General features: G+C 44.6%; 1 protein-coding gene across 3 annotated transcripts in view; it reads left to right on the forward strand.

Moving 5' to 3' along the window:
• Nucleotides 1-24,885, forward strand: part of ARL14EPL (ADP ribosylation factor like GTPase 14 effector protein like) — a 265,508-nt gene that overhangs the window by 148,621 nt on the left and 92,002 nt on the right. For 2 of the 3 annotated variants that reach the window (XM_044059760.1, XM_044059758.1), the window contains exon 3: nt 2,301-2,437. In XM_044059760.1, the coding sequence (XP_043915695.1) occupies nt 2,301-2,437 (137 nt within the window). The remainder of the gene's footprint in view (nt 1-2,300; nt 2,438-24,885) is intronic. The other variant, XM_044059759.1, reaches the window with a different exon arrangement.

Here is a 24,885-nt window from a genome sequence, read left to right on the forward strand (position 1 = left end):
TGGTCAAGCATGCTCTGAATTTCTAAACACTTTTCCAAAAAAAAAGACTCCAGCAGAGAATTGCAAGCTTTCCTGGGACCAGCGGATGGGAGGTCACCACCTCTGGAGCCTCATCTGCTAAAAGGTCATATACCCTGCTGATCTCTGGAGCAATCAAATATTGCTCCCAACTGTGAGTACATCCCTAAATCTAGCCTGCAGCAGCAGGAAAGGCCACAGAAGCACCTCACAAAGAGGATTACTGTCTCAAACAGGTGCCCTACGCTGACAGTCTCAAACTCTAGCTTTACTCTGTAGCATATCACCTACTCAAAGGAGATCTCTGCCAAACATATAAAGCTATGTTAAACCCAAAGCTGTTAGACATGCTACACCTAAAGAAATCCCAATCCCTCTGAGCTACATGCTCTACGGACCTAAACCTTGTCACCATAATAAACAGGGCATGCTGGAGGGATAGATTGCTGTCCCAGAGACTTTCTATTCTCTGGAACAAGCTACCCATCTATGTCAAGCAGTTCCTTATTAGCACTCCAAGAAAAGAGTGGATGGGAAATAGGAAATGCACCCTGGGGATCACTTCTGTGGCTCTGCTCGACAGGGGCTCAGGAAATTAACTTGGGTGGCGTAAGCCAGGGAACCTTGTTGGCTAGGCTTACTGAGGCCCTTGGGCCGATGGCCTAATACCTACCTATGAACATTTGGGGAAAAATCTGTTTGGGTTTTTGATCCTCTTAATCCTCGGAGAAGACTTATCAGACTGTGGCCTTTCTGAAACCTCATTCTGGATCCCCTCCAAAATCAAGATCCTTTGGTATTAGAATGGGAGTGGCAGCGCTAATGTTATTCCTGTAGTCAATTTACCTTAATGGATTTAGCCATGGCCACTGGCTCAGGTGGAAACCAGTTGTCTTCTAACATGGTGGGTCTTCTGTGTCTCTTGCATGCACAACACTAATGGGCGAATTTCCATGGGAAAAGGTATCCACTCTGGCAACAGATTCTGTACCCCTGACTTCCTCTGCACCTATACATTTTGGTTCACCTGTACCTGAACCAGGCTCTGCCTTTTGGTGAAGATCAAGTTTAGTAATGGTATAGCTCCAAAGGACATGTCTGACCCTTGTCACGCACAAGTGTACTAACACCTCACCAAGGAACCTAGAGACAAAAGGCGAGTGGTCTAATAGCCTGTCAAAGTCTACTGCAGAGTTGCAAGCCATAGGCTGAGGCATATTTCATGATGTACTAGTTTTATAGGTGAGCATGTGGTAAGTGGTGCACAGAGTCCAAGTCTGGTTATGAGAAGGCTAGCAAGAGCAATACTAAAGAATGGCTGCACATTCACCCCAGTAAAAGAGACTAATCCCACTATTCTCTTTAAATAGCAGTCTGAAGTCCATTTCTGTAGCATGATTCAAAGCACAAAATGTATGTCCCACAAGTCCCCCAGTTGTAATTAAAGCTAATCTCAGCCCCGGATTTTTGGAAGTCACATATAAAATGGCCTTGGACAGGAAATAAAGCATTAACTTATGAAAAATTCATGTCAGGAGTGTTTAACATACAAAAGGTAGGAAATCATTTAAAATACTTTAATCTTCCTAAATCACCTCAAATCATAACCCCAAAGAAAAAAATACTGCAAAAATCAGCAAGCTTTCATGGCAAAAATTTCAAATGAAGCTTATAATAAACAGTATAAACTTAAGCAGATAAAGTAAAACCCCAAGTGCATAGCATTTTCCAATCCTGAAAAATCCAAGTAGCAAAATCTATTTCACAGATGGAATCAAAGGCAGAGGAAGAAAATAAAGACCCAAACAGACCTCTTATCTGAGCTCAGCAGCTGAAGAGATCCAGGGTAATCAACAGTCTTGCAGAGTGATCCCTTCTTACTATAGCACAAGAAAACTGAAAGGGTCCTCTTTGTGGGTTGGTAAGACGGTCCCTGTACTGACGGGTGATTAGTCCATCACACCCACAGACTGGCAGTAGGAGGGACACTGAGCTTTATTGGACTGCCAGAGGAGGATAGTTGGGCACTACTACCCGGATGCCAGTAATGTAGTGTTTGAATATAATCACACTCGCAGACTGGCAGTAGGAGGGACACTGAGCTTTATTGGACTGCCAGAGGAGGATAGCTAGGCACTACTACCCAGATGCCAGTAATGTAGTGTTTGTTGAATATAAAGTACATTTACTTGCCTGTTTAACAAATGAAAAGTCAACTGTTTCAAAGTCATGTTCTCTTCTGCCAAAGCCTAATTTGAGTCTTCTGTCTTGTTCTTTCAAAGCAGCAAATGGAAAGACAGCTAAAATGCTTGGAGTTTCAGAACCCAGGACCTCAACTGGCAGAATTTAACCCTGAAACCAGGGAGCAGCAGAAGAAAGCTCGTATGTCTAACATGAACCAGTTCTTCACAGCAAACAAGTAAGGAAAGTTTATCTTTATGTAGCTATGGAACAGTGTGTCTTGCAGTCAGAAAACTTGTTCAGTAATTTAAAACAAGAGCACAAACTTGGCTTTGTATACACCGATGGCTAGAAATATAGAAATCTAATCTGCATGGCCATCAGAAGCCTAAGCAATGTTTTTTAGTGATATGGTAACACCGTTTAAAGAAGTGTGACTAGCATAATCAAAAAGGTTTATACAGTGACATTTTGTTCAAGGACTTTGAATAAGGATGAAAGTGGTGTACCAGTAATTGTGAGAAGTATATTCAAAAAGTGGAATACCAAGTAGGTTGGTAGGGAAAAGTATTGGATGAATTAGGAATGCCACAGCTGGGAGCCTGAATTATTGTTTTTAAGGTGAGGGTCATTTAAAAATATCTACAAAACATTTTAGCTTGTAATCTTTTGTTTTGCTATCACAAAGGGCTTTTGCATGCTGCAAAAATGTCTCGCTTGCTTACCCGTTTGCCTTTATGTGCAGTTATTTTCATTTATAAATGGTATATTGCAAAGTTTATCATCCAGGCATTGTAATTAACACTTAATGGCCAGAGCAAATATAACATTTTCATTAAAAGATGACCACCCAGAGTGTGTGTGAGACCGAGTATTGTATAATAGATTCCTTAAATGTACAGTTTTCAGCTTTGTCGTGTTTTCTGCTCCTTATAATTCCTACTACTGTCGTCATCCTGTTGATTTCACAAAGTAACGGTATAGACTCTGAAAGGATATGCATTTCACCTGATATCTGAGGCAGAGAATAGCCCTCCTTGCTCAGGCTTGTTTTGAGATGGTCAGTACATCTCCTAGTGGCACAGATTGCCCTTCCGGACTGCAGGGAAATCGATCTGAATATTTCCTCATGATGATTAGGAGACCATTAAGGAGCCTAGCCCAAATTCCAATTCCACCCAATATCGTGTTGCTCTGTCTTACTCAAGGTCGCATGGTAGGCAAATTAATACTGAGGGGAATTGAACCCTGTACCACAGCAGTATCTCCTTAACAGCTCATTGCCTTAATCCTCTGTGCTAGCTTGCTAGACTGTTACACATACAAAAATATTTTTTGCCTTTAAGGAATTTGATGGTGGTTGACAAAGTTAACAACTATTTCCTTAATTACGTTGTCAGTATGCAGTTAACTCAAATCCTTGAATGAGGTGGCTATACATTGGTGGCATAGGAAAAACAAGCAGTGCAGTCCACACACAGCAGTCGTCCTGTCTTGAACCTGTTTTAATACAGAAAAATCTGATCTGAAGTTTTCATTTGATCTTCAACCTGAGGGACCCGGATCCGGCATGGATCTGACTCTGCCCCATACTTCAGCTTCGGATCTAAGCTCCTTCCCTTCCCATAATGCTCCTGTCTCCCTCCTCGCCTCAGCCTTTGCCGCATGTTCAAACAGCAGTGTGACCCTATAGCTCTGAGTTTCCTCAGTATGCAAGTTAAAAATATTTGGTTCTTTCATCTCTTCCTACTCTAATTTTCTTGTTTCCTTTCTTTCTCTTCTCTTTCTCCTAGGTTTGTCTGTGTTTCCTGTTAGCCATGGCAGGGACTCCAAAGCCGGGCTTCAGGAAATGCACAGTGTGTGGCCATAAACTACCCCCTTCAGATGCCAACACTGTGTGTAGTATGCTTGGGTGTTCCACATCTAGACACCTCCTGTTTGATCTGCGTGGGCTTCAACCCCTGCGCATTGATCGACCGGAGGAATAAGTTTGATTCTAAACAGCCTCCTTCCCCCTCCTTCCATGGCCTCAACTTCTTCCTCAGCCCCAGCCTCTGGGACTCTACCACCTGCCAAGAAGGACTGGGCGAAGCACATCCATAAGGAGCAGGACCAGCCCAAGAAGCAGTACCCCGACCACTCTTCCTCAGCTGAGCCCCTGGCCAAAACCTGCCTAGATCTGAGCCCAGGCTCCGCTCGACTCCGATCACTTAAATTTCTGCCGGAGGTCATCTGTCTATCTCCCTTCTTGGCCTTTCCCTGGCACCATTCCAGGCCCAGGTCTGTGGCATTTTCCATCCGGTCCTAGAGTTTGTCTGAAGCAGAGGTGGACAGGATTATATGCAAATTCATCTGGGCCCAGATCCAGTTGGGAGTCCTGCCTGCTCTGTCCCCCTCAGGGGCCGGGAGCATACAGTTTTCCTTACCGATTTAATCCTTCTCTGATCCAATCCCCGGTTTGAGTAATTTGAGTCCAAGGTTCCCTGGTGTTGAGGGGGTCTGTGCTGATGGCTCCATGTATCTCAACGCCGACAGTTACCCTGAATGGTTCAGCCCTGATCTTTTCAGAGCTGAAGCCTCCGCATCTGATCCAAAGGGGTAGCGTTGACTTTGAGGTCTTCAGAGTCATTTCTTTCTCTCTTTTGTCATCGGGAGGCTCTGCTTCAGCTCCTCTCTCTGTGCAGGGAGCGGTGTATCTGGCCTTGGCCATTCCGGCTTTGGAGATCCATTTGCCTTCTGCCTTTGATGTGGTGGAGAGGGTCCTCTCGGCCCTTTTGAGACCTTTGACACTCATCCTCTGAGTCCGTCCTGGCTCCCTCTCTTTCCGGGCTGGAGTTTTCCATTCTGCTCCCTGTGGGACAGCCTGTTGCCACTTTGCCGCAGAAGGTTCCTGCCAGGAACTTCCCGAGGCTTCAGAGTCCTCCCCAGAATTTCTACCTGAGAAGCCCCCTCGGAAGCACACATGCAAGAGGAGGCACTTTGACTCCCTGCCTGGATTTCCTCACGGAAGATACCGACTTAGAGGAAGGGGAGGGTTCCCCTCTATCATCCCCAGAGGATGTCTGCTTTGGAGACCTCATAGAAATCCTTCATCAGTGTGGTGGATGGTCTACCCAAATGCCCAACCCGGGCGAGTCAGTATTCCTGGAGGAGTATGGCACAGGACCCTCTTCCTCCTGAGTGTCCCCTTCCATGGATCCCCTTGTGGATTTGATATCATCTAGGGGATAGAAGGAACTGGATATGGTTGAGTCTATTCCCAAAGTGCCCGGACAAAGTACTCCGTGCTTGCTCAGGCAGCATTGGTCAGAAATAACCCTGGTTGATGTCATGGTGGTTGCGGCAGCCACTAAATACTCACACAGGAGAGCTCTATGGTTCATACTCCAGACAGCCATGTTTTCCTTATGTGCACTGAATTACTTGGCTCATGTCATCAGATTGTAGAGGGACCTGGTCAGAGGTCGCAGAGTCTGCCCCAGGTTCCATGTTGGCAGAGGAGAAAAAGGTGTTCTGTATGGCTACCCTTGCATCTATATCGAATACTTCGCCAAGGAGCAGCCAAGGCTAGGCCTGGACAGACAGGCATAGGCATCCAGGCATCATGCCTGGCTCCTTTCCTGGCTCTTTCTTATGTTGTTCATTCATTCATTTGATTCATTCCTCCATGGCAAAATGTTTCGATTCCTGTTCAGAAAACTGTTCGTTGCTGATAGGAGAGTCCAGAAGACTGGGATCTGCTTGGTCTCTGTCTGCTTCTCCCCTCCGCTCCTCTCCTTAGCAGTCATATGGAATCGAGACACAGTAAAGACAGGATAAGACAGTCAGAAGGAGAAGGGAAGACCTTGTTTGGATCTGGATCCTTTGCTCACCCGCAGTGTGATCCTTCTTTGGGGGGGGGCATAAGGGGTAGATACAGAGGTCCAGATCGAGAGGTCAAGGATGGACCTTGTCTGCTGTTGGGATCCGCGCTTCCTCCCACCTCTGGAATTGGGTCATGGGGGAATGGGAATTTGGTATGGGGTAAAATCAAGGCTCTTCCAAAATCTCCCAAGGATCAAGGCCTTTCCCACTCCTCCTTCTTCACCCCCCCACCCCCCTCCAAACACCACCTCCTCCCCATCATTCCACCCAACAGGAGCAGGCAGCAGTAGAAATTTCCATAGTGCTTGAGAAACGAGCCATCCCCCCCCCCCCCCAGACAAACCTAGATCAGGCATTTGTTACAGGTTTTTTTAGTGCTAAAAAAGGGGGACTTTAGACCCATTCTGGATCTTTCAACCCTGAACCTGTCTGTTGCCAAGACGAAGTTCCGGATGGTCACCCTTCAATCCATCCTGCCCTTCCTGCAGATAAACTACTAGATGTGGTTGATGGCTCTCCAAGACATGTAATATATAATGCACAGATGCTCTCTTTCCTCCGCTGCTGGCTGGGAGCCAATCCTTTTCATTTCACAGCACTCCCCTTTGGGCTCACCACCACCCGTGGGTGTTCACCAAAGTGATGGTGTTAGTGGCTGCTCAACTGCAGCTGCAAGGGTTTCAGGTCTTCCCCTACCTGGACAACTGGCTCCTTACTGTTCCCTTCAGGCAACAAATCCCTAATGGCACCAATGCAGGTTCTCTATCCCACTGGAACCAATGCAGGTTCTCCATTTCTTGGGGACACTGATAGATACTACCCAGGGCACAGTGTTTCTACCTCCAGACTATCACTCCGACATGTGAGTTGCATCTCAAGCCAACCTTCCCCAAACGGGTTCAGTTTTTTAGGCATTGGGGTCCATGGTGGCCACAATCACTCTTTCCAACTGCACATCTCCATATGAGTTCTTCAATGGACCTTATTTGTTCAATGGTTCTTGCTAGACCTTCCCTTGTCGCATCTTGTTAGATTGTCGCATGTTTGCAAGGACTCCATCCTTTGGTGGCTCCAATCCCTGGACCGCCTTCAGAGTAGCTAGTGATCACTGTGGCTACAGACACCTCCCTGCTTGGGTGAGTGGGGGGGGGGCATTGCATGGGAAGAGGATGGTCCAAGGCACCTGGTCCTCTTTGGAGACCAATCTGCATATGTGTTCGAGATGAGGGCAGTGCTTCTGGTGTTGCAAACTCTGCATGCCTTTCTTCTTCCAGGTACTATTGCCATACAGACTGACAATATGTCAGTCTGGTATAGCAACAAACTGGTGGGGGGGGGGCCAGATCTTATCCCCTTTGTAGCGAAGCCATGAGATAGTGGGAGTGGGCAATCTCCACCCGCCTTTTTCTGGTGGTGGCAACGTACAGTCTGGGGAGGTCCATTACAGTCGGACATGCTCAGCAGGTCTATTCCGATGCCTTACAAGTGGTCTTTGAATCATTCCATAGCAGAATTTAAAATGGGGTCAGCCTTTCTGCGATCACTTCACCTCTCCTTCCAATGTGAAGTGCAGTGAGTGTTTTGCTCTGAATCCCCCTCTGGGGAGTACCCCAGAGATGCTGTAGTTCATGCTTGGCCCTCAGGTCTACTGTATGCTTACTCTCCACTTCCTCAAGTTCATTCAGAAAGCTCGGCAACTGGAGAGCTCTGATCCTCATTGCCCCTTTCTGGCCTATCCAATTTAGTTTCTCCTCTCCATGGTCTCATGCAGTGTGTCCACCTCAGACACTAGATTCAGTTCCGGATCTGATCACATATCCCTCCAGGTTCTGTTACCCAGACTTAGCCTGAAGCTCACAGCTTGGTTCTTTCAGTTTCCATGACAGTGAGGACTCGTGGGCTGTCTTCTCCTGTCGAGACCATCTTGGTAGCAGCTCACAAATCTTCTACAAGGAAGGTTTATTCAAGTAAATGGAAGCTTTTCTCTATTTGGGCCCTTCAGCACGACCTGGATTCTTTCACTGCACCTGTTCCAGCCAGTTTGGAGTTTTTGCTGGATATTTCTAATCATGGTGCCAGATTCTGTACAGTTAAGGTACAACTGGCAGTAACTTTCACATAGGCAAGAATTCAGCTTATTTAGCTACTTCCAGACTTTGTAAGTCCTTTTTGAAAGGTACCTTCCTCAGGCCTCCAGTTAAGGACCCAGTGCCCCTTTGGAATCTCACTTGTTCAGGCCCTGGTTTCCCCTCCTTTCGAACCTTTGACCACAGTCTAGTTGCAGTTTGTCATGGAAGATTGCTTTTTTAGTTGAGATTAACTCACCCAAGAGGGTTTCTGAGATCCAAGCCTTCTCAAGCCCTCTTATATGATATGCCACAAAGATAGGATGTCACTGCAGACTAATCCATGGCGTATCGAGCCAAGGGGTTCTCGCATTTAGCGACTATCCTTTCTTGAATCTTTTCTATTCCTTTCCACCACCTTTACCGCAAGGTAATTTCTTTTTTACCATCGTTGGTAAACTCCTTCCTTCTTGCCTTTGGGTAATTCTTGTACCATTGCTGGTATTTTTTCTGGGTTTCCTTCTTTCTTTCTAACATGGCAGATAAAGGTAGTCCAGGATTTAAAAGATGTTTAGATTGTGACCATAAATTACCTACTTCAGATGCACATTCCCTGTGTGTCTATTGTTTGGGTGTGGCTCATTTAACAGTTGACGCCCTGCGGGATTTGTAAGAATTTTTCTAAAAGGACATTGAGAGAAATAAATAAATTTAATATTGAAGGGAATACTTAAATCTCCTTTTTCAGAGGCTATTTCTGGGTCGGAGGCTTCAACCCCTCCAGGATCCCATAAGAAAGTGATGAACATATAAAGGCAAAGTCTCTTCCTTCATCCCCTGCTGGGGACCCCCAGGAACAAAGACCCAAGAAAGCTAAGCTTTCCAGTTCGGATTTGACTTTGGCTCCAGCACTTTCAGTACCTAGACCTTCGGCACCGAGGCCATTGGAGACATCTGTGACTTCGGTACCGATTTAGCGTGCCCTTTACAGTATCTGTACCAAGGGGCTCCTTGATTCAGACTACTTTACCGGCACCGACTGTCCAGTCAAAGCAGACTGTCACGATGTCTATGGATTTTTCAATGCCCTTTGCCCTTCGGCTCAGACTTACCAGGCACTGACTACACTCTCAGCACCGACCATTCAGTTATTGGCAACGATTTTTTTTTGGTTACAGCCTTAGCTCGGATAAACACTTCAGACCATGAACGGCACTGATGGTTTCCTCGGTGCAGACACCTATAGTTCAGTCCTTTACAGCCCCGTTTTCAGTGCAGACCTCCGAGGTGGGCACCGAACTTGCTTAGTCTTTGGATAGACCCGACTCCCCCTCAGCTGTGTCCGTGAAATCTACTAGAAGCCCCTCTGAACACGACATGTTGCGTTTTGTGGATCAAGTGCTTTTGGTCAGAGGTATCCCGCCCCCAGGACCTATTCTACATCAGGAGGTGATCACCATTTACCAAAGATCCCCTACTTATTCTTCTTCATTGCCTTTGAGTCCCCTTGATATAGCACACTTACCTCTCTGCGGTTCCCTTTATGGACCTCACTAAGGAGCCGCAGTTGTCTTTGTGGCAGGAGAGTTTGCCAAGACCCAGGATGTTAGCTGTGGCATACGTAATTTGGTGTCTCACAGCCATCCAGGAACTCCCGAGTCGGCACCTCTTCAAGTTGACCGGCCTTCCAGCTAATGGAGAAGGCTCTGGTGTCGGTTGGTGATCCTGTGCGATCACTCCCTGCCCTCCTCTGGACAGCAGTGGACACAAGTCTCTCCTAGCAGACTCCGAGCGCAAGGGCCTCGGGATGTACTCCCACAGGAAACCCCTTTTGCGCGGTCTTCCCCAGCTTCTCCCTCTGAGGAAGTTCATCAAAAGAGCTCCTGCAAGAGGAAGCACATGGACTCCACAGAGGAGTCCCCTTACTGAAGACAGACTTAGGTTCATACTAGGCTATCTGCCCTAGGGCATTTATAAGCTTAGCCAGAATGTTTGGCTTTCGCCACCCATTTTAAATTTATTTTGCTATGCCCTTTTTCGAGGTTAGTATACTGTGCCTCTGTCTAACAGTGACATAGAAGTGATACCTGGGGTAAACCTACGATCTCCCATCCACTCATCAAGATTCCTCTTGAAGAGAGTCAATGAGGGACTCTGCCTAACCTGGACTGGGATTTTATTCCAGAGTGAAGGGAGCCTCTGGGTTATGAATCTGTCCCTCCAGCATGTCCTGTTTATTTCAGTGCTGAGGTTCAAGTCTCTCGAGTGCGTAGCTCGATGGGATTTGGATTTTCTGAGGTGCAGCATGTCCATTAATTCCGGGTTGGACATGGCTTTATACGTCTGGCACAGATCGCCTCTGAACAGGCGGTATGCCACTGAGTAGAGCTGGAGTTTCTTTAACCGGGCAGCATATGGCATCTGTTTGAGCCCTTTGATCCTCTTGGTGAGGTACTTTTGGGGTCTTTCCAGTTGCTGCAGGTGTCTGGTAAGGTACATCCCAAAAGGGGCATTGTACTCCATTATGGGCCTGATGAGGGATGAGTGAAGAGGCACGATGACGTCCCCTGATCTAGATGTGAATCCCTTCATGATTAGGTGGGCTATATAAAATGTTTTTCTAACCACTTTGGCCACGTGGTTGTCAAATGAGAGATTGCTATCAACTTGGGTCCCCAGGTCCCTAATTACTTCTTCTGTACTTAATGGATTACCACCCATGTGGTAATTTGTGGGCACTTTGTTTTTGCCAAAGGGGATGACTATACACTTTTTGGCATTTAGCTTGAGGCCATGGCCTTGGCACCAGTTGTCTGTTTCTATGAGGCCCTTTTGGAGGATGCTTTTCGGCTGGAGAGTCTATTATGGCGCCCAGTTTGCAGTCATCTGAGAACTTGGTCAGCCACAGTCCTTCCGTGTTGGCCTGTACCTCCGAGAAATATAAACCAAACAAGAGAGGTCCCAGGACTGAGCCTTGTGGGACACCACTTGTAACTGGTTTGGAGTCTGACATGGCTCCAGCAATTCTAACCATGTGGGTTCTGTCCTTGAGCCAGTTTGCAATCCATCTAGTGACATAGGGGTTTATATTTAAGCTGGTGAGCTTATCTATAATGCCCGAGTGAGGTATTGTATCGAAGGCTTTTGCGAGGTCCAGGTAGGCTGTGTGGACCACCTTCCCCTCGTCAATGGCCTTGGTGACTGTTTCAAAGAAATCAACCAGGTTTGAGGCAGGATCAGCCCTTAAAGCCGAACTGGGTAGGATCCAGTGTTTGTAGGTCCCCAATATCTTTATTTATGAGGTCCATGATGATCCTTTCCATAGCTTTGCAGACCAAGCTAGTCAGGCTTATGGGGCGATAGTATCCAGGATCCATTGAGGGACCACTGTTGCTGTACGCCACTCTTTGGGCACATATCCTGTAGTAAGGCTGAGATTGAACAGTAGTTTTATGTTTGGGTTTAGCTCTTCTTGGAGTTCATGTAGGACGCAGCCCGGGACACCGTCTGGTCCCATTGATGCTGTGTTTTTTTGCTTTGGAGAGGGCGGCTCTTACCTGAGCATCTGAGATGTCAGGGGGGCAGCACTCTGCTGGGATAGATATTTGCCCTTTTGGGGGGGGGGGGAGAAGTTTGCACTGAACCTGTCAGCTAGGATGTTGGCAATGTCTGTGGGCTCGGTGTATTTTTTGTCATTTTGGACTAATTCTGAGCATATCTGGGAATTACCACCCAGGTTCCTAACATAACTAAAGAAAGCCTTGTGATTATCCTTAGTGTCCTCTGCAATTTTTCTCTCGAAGCTGGCCTTAGACAATTTTATGTGTGCCCGTAGTTTTTTGCTAATACTGATCAGTGATGCCTTCCCTTTTTGGGATTTTGCTCTGTCATTTAGTAGCTTCCTCCTTCTATTGTATAGTTTGTTTATGGCTGGGGTCCACCAGACAGGACATCTGCCTGTGGAGGATTGGGTCTTGGTTTATTTGGGATCGCATGATCCATGCATTCCTGAAGGTGTTCATAGAATGCGTTTATAAAGGATTCTGCGGTCTGGGCCGTATTTTCCACAGGCCTGGGGGCTTTGAAGGATTCCACCTCAGTTTTGAGTGTGAAATTTGCTTTAGAGAAGTTTTTCACTGTGGTTTTCTGGGCAGGGGGTGGGGTCGGGATGTGAATATCCAGTGAGATTAGTTTATGGTCTGATCTTACCAGTGAGGGATACACTTCTGGTCTGGAGCATAGAGTCCCCATGTTGGTGATGATCAGGTCCAGTATGTTTTCCCCTCTTGTGGGAGTGGTAACAAGTTGTTCCATAGCATTTGAGTTTATAAATTCTAGGAACCTTTGGGCTAGGGTGTTGGAGCTAGAGTAATGCTCCCAGTCGGTTTGGGTAGTTGAAGTCGCCCAATATAATGGTGTTTGGAGAGACCTTCATATTTTCCAGTGTTCTCAGGAAGGCCGAGTGGGGTTCCTGGGTTTGGGAGGGTGGTCTGTAGCAGGCTATAAACTGGAAGGCAGTTTTACCCACTGTTAGTTGCACATGGATAGTCTCTGATGCTTCGTGCTTTGCCACCAACCTGGAGGTGTGGGTGTCTTTTAATATTGATACACCCCCTCCTTTTGTGGTTCGGTCCAAGTTTTGGGGATGAAATGCATGGTATGAGGTATAACCTGGTAGTGCTGGGGTGCTCTCGGGAGCCCTGAACCAGGTTTCTGTTACTGCACAGATATCTATGTTCTCCATGCTATGTTCTCCATGCTAAGAAGAGTTTCGAGTGCGTGCATCTTGAGGTTTAGACTTCTGGCGTTGAGTAGCATTACTCTTAGTTTCTTATCCCTTGTGATACCTATGGAGGTGGGTTTGTCTTTTGAGCCTTGCCTAAAAAAGGCACTATGGGAGTAGCAAGAGTCTTTGCCAATATCCGAAAGCCCAGGGGTGACGGGTGCAAGCCGTCCCTAGCGAAGCATCGTGGCTTGTCGAGCATATCATCCCAAGCTGACAGGCATTGGATCCCCTTTGATGGGGAAGGGTCCCCTCACTCACCCTTTGAGGTATCCTTTGGTGATATTCTTGAAATTCTTAAACAGAGGTGACTGGCAGCCCTCGAACCCAACCTCTGAAGAGTCTTGTGTTCCTGTAGGCCTTTCGTGCCTGACCCCCTACCTCCTGGGTTACTCCACCTGCCGACGAACTGGTCCGGCTCATCATGCAGCATGTGTGGAAGGCTCCTGACACTTGAGGCCATTCCCTGGAGGCCAGATAAAATTTTGTCCCCTCCTGCTACTGATCCCCATTGGTCCAAAGGTCTTCCTGTAGATGCTTTGGTGGTGGCAGCCACAACTAAAAAGGACCTGGCAGAAAAGAGCCAGACTGTCCATCCGCCCAGCAAAGAGTCCCAGGTTGTGGACAGAATAGGGAAGCGTACTTTTGCATCAGCGATCTTTGCAATCAGGTCCCTGAACTATATGGCACACTTTACCAGGCTTCAAAGAGATTTAATTTCTGAGCTCTCAAACTTTGGCTGGTGTTGTCATCTGAGGTCTGACAGTGGTCTCTCAACTAGGCACCATTTAATCGATATCTAACTCCTCCATGCGCCTGATATCTCATGCATCAGAAGGAGAGCGAGTTCAGGCATTGTTCTGAAACGACACACCTGGATGCACTTGTGTAATTTCGCAGAACCCTTCAAGGCTTCCTTTGTCAATGCTCCCATTGAAGCCTCTTCATTGTTTGGACCCAAGAATAAAAGCACACTGGCCAGATGTGAACAGGACGGTAAGACTTTCTGCTGTGGGTGTCGTTATTCCCCTCAACGGGCTTTCTCCAGAAACCTCCAGAAACCAGAAGTGTGGGAAGGTATGGTACAAAGTCTACAGGTCCTTTCTGTAACACACAGGCATAGTTCTCCCCTAGAGGCAGAGGGAGAAACTCAAGGGAAGACTCCCTTTTCGGGGCAGAGAGGGTCTGCGTAACCAGGGTTCCATGGACTCTTTCCCTGGCCAATCCTGCCAGCGCTCCTGAAGAGCAGCCCAACTGCTTGCCAGCACTCCTGAAGAGCAGCCCAACTGCTTTCCTCTGGAAGTGGTTGGGGGTCGTTTCTCTTTGTACCCTTCTGCCTGGCTAATCATCACCACCGATTCTTGGGTATAAAGGATAATGACCAGATGTTATCATCCCTTCGACCTTTGTCCCTCTCCCCTAACAAACTTACCCGACATTCCACCCAGTCAAAGGGAAGAAGCAGCTTTAGAGATTTCATAACTGCTAAGAAAGAGTCATCCAAATAGTCCCTTCAGACCAGATAGGATCCAGAGTCTACTCAAGACTATTTGGTGCCAAAGAAAACCAGGGACAGGAGACCAATTTTGGATCTATGTATTGAACAAGTTTGTAAAAGTACGAAAATTCTGGATGGTCACAACAGTCTCCGTCTTTTGGAAAAAGATGATAGGATGTGCTCAATTAGATCTTCAAGATGTGTACTACCACATAAAAGTGGACAGACTAAGAAGATTCCTTTGCTTCCATGCGTGAGCCAGTCACTACCAGTTGAGTACTGCCCTTCGGACTCTCTACAGCCCCCAGAGCGTTCACAAAGTGCATGGCAGTGGTCACAGCTCACTTGCGACTACAAGGATTCCAGGTGTTTCCATACCTAGACGACTGGCTCATCTCCGCCCCCACCAGACATCTATTGGAAGAGGCCCTGGCATACTCTCTCCTCTCTGCATAAAGGCTAGGCATAACCATAAACTGGCAAAAATCCAATCTCACCCCTTCTCAGCCCACAGAATTCATAGGGGTCATCTTTAATACAAAGAATTGCTGAGCATCCAACCCAGAGCACGTAATTCTAAGGATAAAGCAACAACTAATCCCAATCCTTTCAAGGGAGAAATCCACAGCTCACTCTGTTCTACAGGTGTTTGGTTCCATGGCAGCCTCCATCACCATTGTCCCCCTGGCCAGGTTTCACATGTAGCTTCTACAATGGCTACTGCTCATACAATATCCCTTTCAGTACCCTCTTTCAGCCAAGATTTTGGTAACTCACAGGTGCAAACAGGATTTAAATTGGTGGATGGCCCACAGCCCGCCAGTGGTCATGCCCTTCTCCCCCCAACAGCCCAAGGCTACAGTGATCACAGACGCCTCCCTGATGGGGTGTGGGGGGGGGGCTATGTCAGGGACACAGTCCAAGGTTCTTGGTCCGAAATGGAGGCCCATCTGCATATAAATGTTCTAGAGCTGAGGGCAGTGCTGCTGGCGTTGCAAGCATTCCATCCACTGCTGCCATCTGGGACTATTGCGATACAATCAGACAACATGGCAGTGGTCTGGTACATCAACAAACAGGTTGGAACCAAATCTTACCCACTTTGTCGAGAGGCCATGAAGATATGGCATTGGGCGATGGCTACCAACTGTTTTCTTCTAGCAACACATATTGCCGGGAGTTCCAACGTGATATGAGATTGTAGTATACACCTGAGTCTGTCTGCTGAGTGGTCCCTGAATCCCTTGATAGCAGCAGTGATTTTCAACTGCTGGGGTCTTCCGTGCTACGACTTCTTTGCGTCCCTGACCAACTACAAATGCAGCAACTACGTCACCCTGATTTCCCCCTCCGGGACCATCACCCAGGGGCGCTCTAGTCCACGATTGGCCCTCAGGTGTACTTTATGCATTCCCACCTCTCCCCCTCATTCCCCAGTTTCTGAAGAAAGCTCGCTGGTTGAAGAGCAAAGTAATCCTCATAGCACCATATTGGCCTAGTCCGATTTTGGTTCCCCTTCCTTTGGCTTCACCTGCTAGATCAACAGTGGATCCTCCATCCAACCCCGGGGTTGATCTCCCATCCGCAGAATCTGTTTCAACTCTACTTGAACAGCCTGAAGCTTGCAGCTTGGCTCCTCCAATTCCCTTGATTGCCAGGCAGAATGATCTTTCTTTGCCAGTACGTGACATTCTTATTGCATCTCAAGTCTTCCACCAGAATTACATATCTCAGCAAGTGGAAAAGATTTACCTTTCGGCTGAAAGAAAAATGGGTAGATCCTTTTTCAGCACCAGTGTCTATTAGTAATGGAGTATCTATTTCAATCTGGTCTTCTCTCATGTCACACAAATTATGCAAGACTTTCATAAAAGGCGTGAATCATCTAAAAACCCCTTTTAGAGAACCTATTCAACCATGGGACCTGTCATTAGACCTACAAGCTTTGACAATGCCACCTTTCAAACCAGCTTCTTCTTGCGACCTCAAATATTTGTCATGGAAAACCTTGTTCTTGGTTGCCATTACTTCTGCTAGATGTATCTTATCTCTGAGCTTCAAGCCTTATGCATCAAGAGTCCATATTTGATTTTTCATAGTTATTGTCATTGAGAAGTAATCCTTCCTTTCTGCCAAAAATGATCTCTGAAATGTCCATTAATCAAACCATTGAATTGCCAGTTTTCTTCCCCAATCATTCAAACAAAGGAGAGTATTGTCTACATAACCTAGATATTCACAGGCAAATTCGCTTCTTGAACATGATTAAGGCCTCTCATAAATCAGACCAGTTATTTTTGGCCTATTCTGGACCTAGATTGGGATGTGCTGTTAAGGTCATATTGGCTAAATGGTTGAAAGACTGCGTGACCTTCATTTATAGACAAAGTAATATTCCATTACCTACTACCATAAAGGGTCATTCTACAAGGTCAGGGGCAACTTCTGCTGCTTTCCATGCCAGAGCCTCTTTACATGATATTTGGGCAGCTGCGACTTGGGCTACTCCTCATACCTTCATCAATCCATTGCAAATTGGATTTGGCCTCCAGGGAAATAGCATCTTTTTGTTCTGTGGTGCTCAGGAATGTCCTTCCATGAGAGCCTCCCAGGAATAAGTGTTGCTGGGGACTCTGTCCCACATGTAAGGAATGAACGAGGATTAACAATATCAGATAGAGTTGTCTTACCTTAACGTTCCATCTGTACTGTTGATCCTCGTTCAGTCATGATGACCCTCCCTCCTGTGGCTTCTAGTGGATCTCACCATCTGTTTCTATTAGGCCATTTGACCAGAGGTAGCCTCTACCGTCTTTTGACATGCAAACTCAATCTGAGGTAACGGGGAGAGGGGAATTCTGGGTAAGAGATTTAGCTCGAGAGTTTGTAGCTTGACACGAGCTTGGAAGATGGCCGACCCGGTTCCAAGGTCGGAACAGATGCCCACAAGTAATGACTGAACGAGGATCAACAACACAGATGGAACATTATGGTAAGACATAACTTTTTTCTGCAGCTACCTAGGTGTCTCTGCACACTTATCTCCCATTATAAATTGGATCTTTCCAGGGGCAGGGCATCTTTTGGCTCAGCTGTGCTCTGGGATATCTTCCATGAGGACCTCCCAGGGTTTATTGGTAGCTGGGGACTCTGTCCCTCAGGTTGAGGATCAAATGAAAATGACTTCAGATAAAGTTATGTACTTAACCATAACATGCCATCTGAGTTGTTGATTTTCATTTGTCTTCAACCATTCCTCCCTCCTTCCCCCTGCCTTGCGTGGGTTGAGTAATGGACCAGATAAAGTGTTAGCCCCTCTATTTTGGCTTGTTTTTTTCGCTTGCTATTGTGGATTAGGCCACCAAAGCTGAAGTGTGCAGCCGGGTCAGATCCGGGTCTCAAGTTGATGACAAATGAAAATCAACATTCATCTCTATTCAGTCGCTTACCGCTTGCTCAGAGGTGACCTTTGCCTAACATACAAGGCCATGTCAAACCCAGATTTGATGAATATGCTTCACCTAAAAAAATCTAGATCCGTCAGAGCCACAAGGGCGGGAGACTTAAACCTCGACACGGCTATTAATAGGACGTGCTGGAGGGATAGATTCATCACCCAAAGACTCCCTATGCTGTGGAATAAAATCCCGGTATATGTGAGGCAGAGCACCTCGCTGGCCTTGTTCAAGAGAAATCTTGACCAATGGATGGGAGATCGCAGATATACCCCAGGGATTACCTCAGTGTCACTGCTCAACAGAGGCACAGCAAAATAATGGGTATAGTTCCCCATACTAAAGGGGTGGCGTAAGCCACAAAACTATGGGCTAGGCTTGTAAATGCCCTCGGGCAGATAGCCTAGTATGAACCTATGAACCTATGAACAACTCTGATGGAATGTTAAGTGCATAACTTCTTTTTTCTTGGACTTTCAGTATGGCGTTACTTGAGTATGCAGTTGGAGTCTTAAGCTCCAAGCCAGGCAACCCTGTTTTGTGACAAAAACTTTTTAACTTAAAATTCAGCTTACAATGCTCCCCTTGATGTCAAAGAAAGAAAAGGCAGAAAATTGCTGAATCCAAATCTTTTACAAGCAATCTTAAAAATGGGTAGAGGGAGGATAAACAGCAAGATGGAGGAATCCAGGCAGGGGTTGATTTAATGCATCACCTTCACTGGGAAGTAAACAAAATTAGTCTACAAAGAAATATCAAAGTTAAGATGAGGCATCTTCAATTATTGCTATTTTTTATGTGGCCACACTGAGGTAATCACTGAATTGAAAGACTGTTAGGAAACTTAAATGGAGAGACTGGTAAATCATGAAACTAAATACTGGGACCTGGAGGCTAAATTAATTTAATCTGAAAGATTGAGCAATAAGAGAATTTATGCTTCACAGGAATATCAAAACAGATAGAAAGGAGATGTTATCTGGAATGTATTAAAAACTCTCTAAACAGCTGGTCGGACATTCCCAAAGAAGAAGAAACCAAGCTCACAGGGTAAAGGTGGGGACAACAATGACCCATAATACTAAGGACTACCAACAAGGAATTTCTGACAAAATTATGGCTAAAAGGTCAGCAGCTGACAGTGGACTGTGTAGACCAGGATTATTCCATACAGATGAGAAGTAGTAAAAATGATTTGATTCCTTCTGTACATATGGCTTGGAAGATGAAACAAACTTTTGTATCCAGCTATACTTGGTGCCTTTGGGGTAGTAACTCCAAGACTTGCATGAATCCAGGCACACCATGGGAAAATATCCATAAAATGAAATTGGGAATGGTCAGAACAGATGGTGCAGCAGTAGAAGTTGGTAGTGAAGTTACCAGAGACAGAAGGTGAGAGGGAAGTCTTCCAGCAAAACCTTTTCTGATCCAGAAAATGGTGACAAAACAAAAAGCAAGTTGAAGTATTTTCAAAGAAGATAATGGACAAGATGAAAACTGTACATCCGAGCAGACGGATGGAGAAAAGCTCTGCAAAGTGGAGGTTTGCTAGTGTGCTATGATCTACAGTGAACTGTTCACAGAATAAGACTTGCTAAGGGACGTGATTGTGGTTGTTGTATCAACGATCTTAGCTGAGAGACCTTTCAGTAGCAAGTACATAGAAATTGCACCACTAATATCAATTTTAAATTTAAAATATAAATGGGGAAGGTATGGGAATGTCCTTAGCATTTTAGAAATGTGTTGGATAAAAAGGGGGGGATAAAAATGAACTACAGTAATATAATAGACTTTGAATGCCAAGATAAACTGTTTAATGCACTGGCGATAGAAAGCCAAAGATCACTGGCACTGGTATGGGCAGTGATGTTGAAGAACTAATGAGGGTAAATTTACATTGGCTGAGGAGGCAGACTTAAGGGACCGTCAAATAACTGTAGGAGATTGACAGCTAACCTATGAGACTATTCATATTACAGTTGACTAGCCTACATTTAACTAACAAAACGTGCATTTTTGCACTGAGAAAATTGTGGAATGTGGGGGGGGGCAGGTGGCATTATAAGTTTAACAACCTACACTACAGGTGTTTTTTCTTAAACTCCCCAGTTTCTTATTTTTATTAAATTTTGAATGGAATTGTGCTGTTTCCCAGCTGCCATGCGGGGGATTTTTAAGAAATCGAGCATCCTCCTGTGCCACAACAGGAAATTAGCAGAGTTGGAACTCGGTGTGGCAGCTGAACTGGGATAGAGGCATGTGTATGAATTCTTTATTTTGGCAGCAAGAGACCTTTGCTGAAATTTGTTATTCATTCCAAACATTGGGCAAATGGGGAAGAGTGGGTTGGTTTGTAGGATAATGAGGAAGGATTTCAAGGTAGGGAGGCAGAGAATAGTACTAGGGTGAAGTTGATAGGGAGTGTTGACTCCAAAATGGACATTCAGTTGCCAAGGTAGCAATTTATATATTGCTGGTGGGAACATATTGTAGCATGGTGTAGGGTTATAAGAATCCTTTTTAAACTAGATTTGTTTTTGCCAGCTTGGATATCCTAGAAGATAAGGAAAGCAAGCCGAAGACCAGTAGCTCAAAGGAGCGTGCAAAGAGGAATACAGAGAGGAAAGACCAAAAGGGACATGAATGTATTGACGTGAAACATTAATGGGCTAGTTGTGAGTAGGAAGAGGGTTCTGGCTTATTTGCATAAGAACAGATCACAAATCGTGATGCAAGAGATGCGGCTCAATAATTAACAAGAGAATTTTATTAAAGACCGTGAGGCAAGCGTACTTTGCAGGACTGGATAAGGTAAAGGTAGAGTCATATAAAGAAAAATTGCTGCTGCCAAATAGACATTGTGCTGAAGTCTAAAAAAGGAGATGCATGAAGATTAGAGGTTTTTGGAATGGAGAGAGGGGAATGTTCCCATCTATTTACCACCCAAAACTAATACACATGAAATGAGGGCTGTAGTAGCTAAAATTCTAACATTTTAGCAAGGCTTTAGTACTGGTGAAGGACTTTTAATATGATTTGAGATATTCAAGATTGAACTGGAGGGCTGAGAGTATCGTGAGTGCAGGGGAAAGGTATATTTGTTTACAGAAGATGCAGGTTTTTCTGCCTAGTACATGTGTTACTGACATAAACAAGAAAAGGGATTTCACATAGTATTCAAGATTTGACAAGTTTAGATAGGTGCTACATAAAAAAAGGGAGCACTGGTCTGGTCGATATTACATTAGTCAACCAGAGTAAGTTTTATAAAAACGTTATTGATATTTACCTACTTCCTCAAAAAGGAAAGTTTAGGGAATGAGTCAAAAGAATGTTGAAAGGAGAATTTAGAACTGGTATGCTTAGAGGATGGGGATTTACACAATTATATTGTGGTATTGTAAGGAGAGAGTGAAAATACTTGTTTCACAGGACTCACAAAAATGTGTGGAGAGACATTAAGGAAAGATTAATGCAGCTGAATGCAGGGTTAGAGTTTCAAGATGGAGAAGAGGGTTTGATGCTAGTCCTAGGAAACTGCTGATAAAGGCAAATAGTGAAATGCATGGAATGTATAAGGTAACAGTCCTGAAACTGAAATACTTTGAAAACAATTCAAAAAGTTAGTATGAAAATGTTCTCAGACTAAGGAAAATTAGTTTTTCTTACTACTTTAATGGATCCAGATTCTGTTATAAAGGTAAGAGTGGAATAGCTAAAATATTAGAGATTTACTTCATATTTACTAGTTCTTTATAGAAAGCTAAAGATGCTAGGGAATACTTAAAAGGACTAAAACTACCCAAACTAACTGAAGAGGGAAGGAAGGAAGTTGGTAGCTAATTCTGGAAATCAGGCAAGCGTGAAGTGAGGTATCTAAAATTATGGAAACTCCTGGCCTTGATGGGCTTCCAGTAGAACTGTAAAATAGGAATTGAATAAGCCCCTCCATAATTTTATAATTGTATTCTTATAAGATGATATTGAAGGGAGGGGAAAACTTACCTCTTGGAAAGATGCAGCAATGGTGATAATTCCAAAAGAAGTCTGTGTCTTAACACACTATCTGGTAGCCCAGTTTCAGTATTTAATCATAATTGAGGTTTTTACTATGAGATTGGCAAAAGGATTACTAAGGTAATTGGAGAAACTGACATGAATCTGTGCAGATTTGTGGTAGGAGGACAAACATTTGATAGAACTAGAACATTACTGATGGAGAGAGAGAGAGCTGTTGAACAACTGGCATTAGTAGGGCTCTATGCCTTAAAGGTTTTTGATAGGGTGAGTTGGAGCTTTTTTGAAAAATACCAGTAAATGAGTGAATAAAATTACTTGCAAACTTGCACACTGGCACCATTGCTAAAATTAAACTAAATGTGACCCTTACAGATGGAATAATCTAGACTAGGGAATCAAGACAAGGCTGCCTCACTGTCCCCAATACTTTTCGCCCTGTATATAGAATCTTTGACAATGGAAACCACAGACACATATCCAGATATCGCTGGGAAGAGAAAAGGGGAAGTTAGAATAATATGTTGGTTAATAAAAGGTCTTATTGGATCCTCACTATGTGGGAAGAAAAAAAAATACTGCGAACACGAAAGCTATTACAATAAACTATGCCCCTACATTTGACTTGGTCCAGGACCACCCATGTTTGTGGGGGCAGATTAGAATGAAATACGTTGGAATATGGCTAATGAATAACATGCATGTTTAAAAGATAATACTGTGGATACTGATGGTCAAGACCATAAGATTGAAGGCTTGGCAGTTTCGAAATTGTAAACATTTTTTTTTTTGCAGGGGGCAAGCCCCACTGCACCCCCTGCTAAATATACTAACTTGCAGATCGCACTAAAATGAGGAAAATAGTAAATTTCCCGTTCCACTCTGTATGGCAAGCTCTATTCAAAAGGTTAGAAGTTTCAAAACTTCGATCTTCTGGTCCCGATTTGCAGTTCGAAGTTTTGAGTGAGTTTGCGAAGGAAATCCATTTGAATTTGGTTAACATTGTAATACCTAGAATGTGTATCCTGTAGCTTTTTAGTGGTATTTGTGGTTATGTTTTGTTAAGCATAAATCATGTTTTATTTGATTTTTTATTTAGAATTTTCTGTAGTTTTCGTAAAATTAAACAATTTTAAAACTAAGTGGCCTTTAGGGTGGTGCATTGGTCGGTGTTACTGCCTCACAGACTTCATAGCACTTGTTTTGGTTTTTGGCTGAGGTGCTTTCTGTGCGGAGTCTGTCCTCTCTGGGTCCATGTGTGTTTTCACCAGGTACTCTATTTTCCTCCAACAGCCGAAAAATTTGTCATAGTTGCAGGCAATTTGGGGAATTCTCAATTCAAGGATGTGTGTGTACTTTGCTCTATGCTGTCACCCAAAACAAGTGCCAGTGTAGACTTTTTTTTTTTCCCCTACAACCCTGAACTGGATTAAGCCTTCACTTACAAAGTACCTTGGAACTAGCTAACTGCAGTATTTTTTTCACAGTAAAGCTGCAACCTACTCTCAGGTCTTGTTCTGGCACTTGTAATGAAGCTACAAGTGAAACACTTGGGCTGTACCCTTGATAATACCATATAAAATTAACACCATCTACAGTTTTTTGTTCTCTCCCCCCGCACACTCCCCGACCTTAACCTGTTGCCTACTGACCTTAATGAGGCCATGAGAGATGGGTACCACCACAGTGCATTTAGGGGAACTTTTAATGACATGCACACTTTTGTTCAAGTATTCTCATGCATGGCCCTCAGTTATGAGCGGTATAGTGGCAGTTTGCATGAATGGAATTACTTGCTCCTTGTGATCGCCCAGTTTATAGCACCTCTAGGCTTCCATATTAGTGGCTGTGATACTATGTCCCTTCCCAGCAAACGCAGCTGTTTAATCATTCCTGTGAATGTGCTTTATATTTAACTGAGCATTTTCAATGCACCTCTAAACTTAGAGGTACTTTATAGACAGGATGCCCACACAGCTCATGCTGTTGCACTGTTTGCTCCAGCTTACCCTCCAGCATCTAGGTTAAGTGAATCCCATGTTACATAGCTGCATGGCATACACATTGCCCCATGTCATTGGACAGTACATTCTAGAAAGTTACAAAATTAACCAGTATTTATGATTAAGGGAGGTGCATGTGGACATGTTTTTAAGGGTTGTGCAGTTGTTTGACCTCTGGATGGAGATCTCATAATATTGAGCCCATAAATTGTAAGGGAAATGTAGGACCTTTTGTATACTATACCTAAACCTCAATCAAAACTTAGTATAGTAATCTAGAGTATTGTAGATGCATGGTATAATCAAGAAATGATTGCAATCAGTGCTAACACTGTGTACTTTAAAAATTTGTGTAGGGTACCGAGAGAGATTCCCGGTGCAACCAAGAAACCGGTGTGAAGAGATGTGCAGTATGCTTTGGCTCCATACATTTCATTAGCATGGGAGAGAGAGAGAGAGAGATAGTGTAATCAGGAAAGATTAAAGGACTAGAAGGGTGTTGACATGCACCAACATTTGGACAAGGGATTTTTGTACTGTATGACTGAGTGATAGTCTTGCTTTAAAATGTGAAATTTAATCCTAGATGACAAACAGGTTGCTTGAAAGCAGTTCAAAACAAGCAAACTTAAACAGAAGCTGTGTGTGGGAATAAGACATTATAAAAATACATTCTTCTACAGTACTTCTGACATGAGTCCGGCAATGGGATAACCATACTGTAGAGTAGAAAAATACAGATCAGAGCCATGGCCCATACTGGGTTCCCCTACACTTTGCTCAAGGAGCATATTAACTGCCATAGTTTCTGGATCTTCCCCCACACTTGCATTCTGAGCATCTCCTCCTAGCAGACATTGTAGGAAGGTGTTCTCATTAAATGTAGTGTTAAATGTCTAGGCTTAAGCTAAAAGAGTCCTTTAATCACAAGATTCTGATGAGACTGTCACTAGCTTGGCCTTTTATACCATTGAACTTTTTTTATCTCCTTTTG

This window comes from Protopterus annectens, chromosome 17.part0, assembly GCF_019279795.1.
Source record: "Protopterus annectens isolate FY-2018-M chromosome 17.part0, PAN1.0, whole genome shotgun sequence".
Classification (NCBI taxonomy): domain Eukaryota; kingdom Metazoa; phylum Chordata; order Ceratodontiformes; family Protopteridae; genus Protopterus; species Protopterus annectens.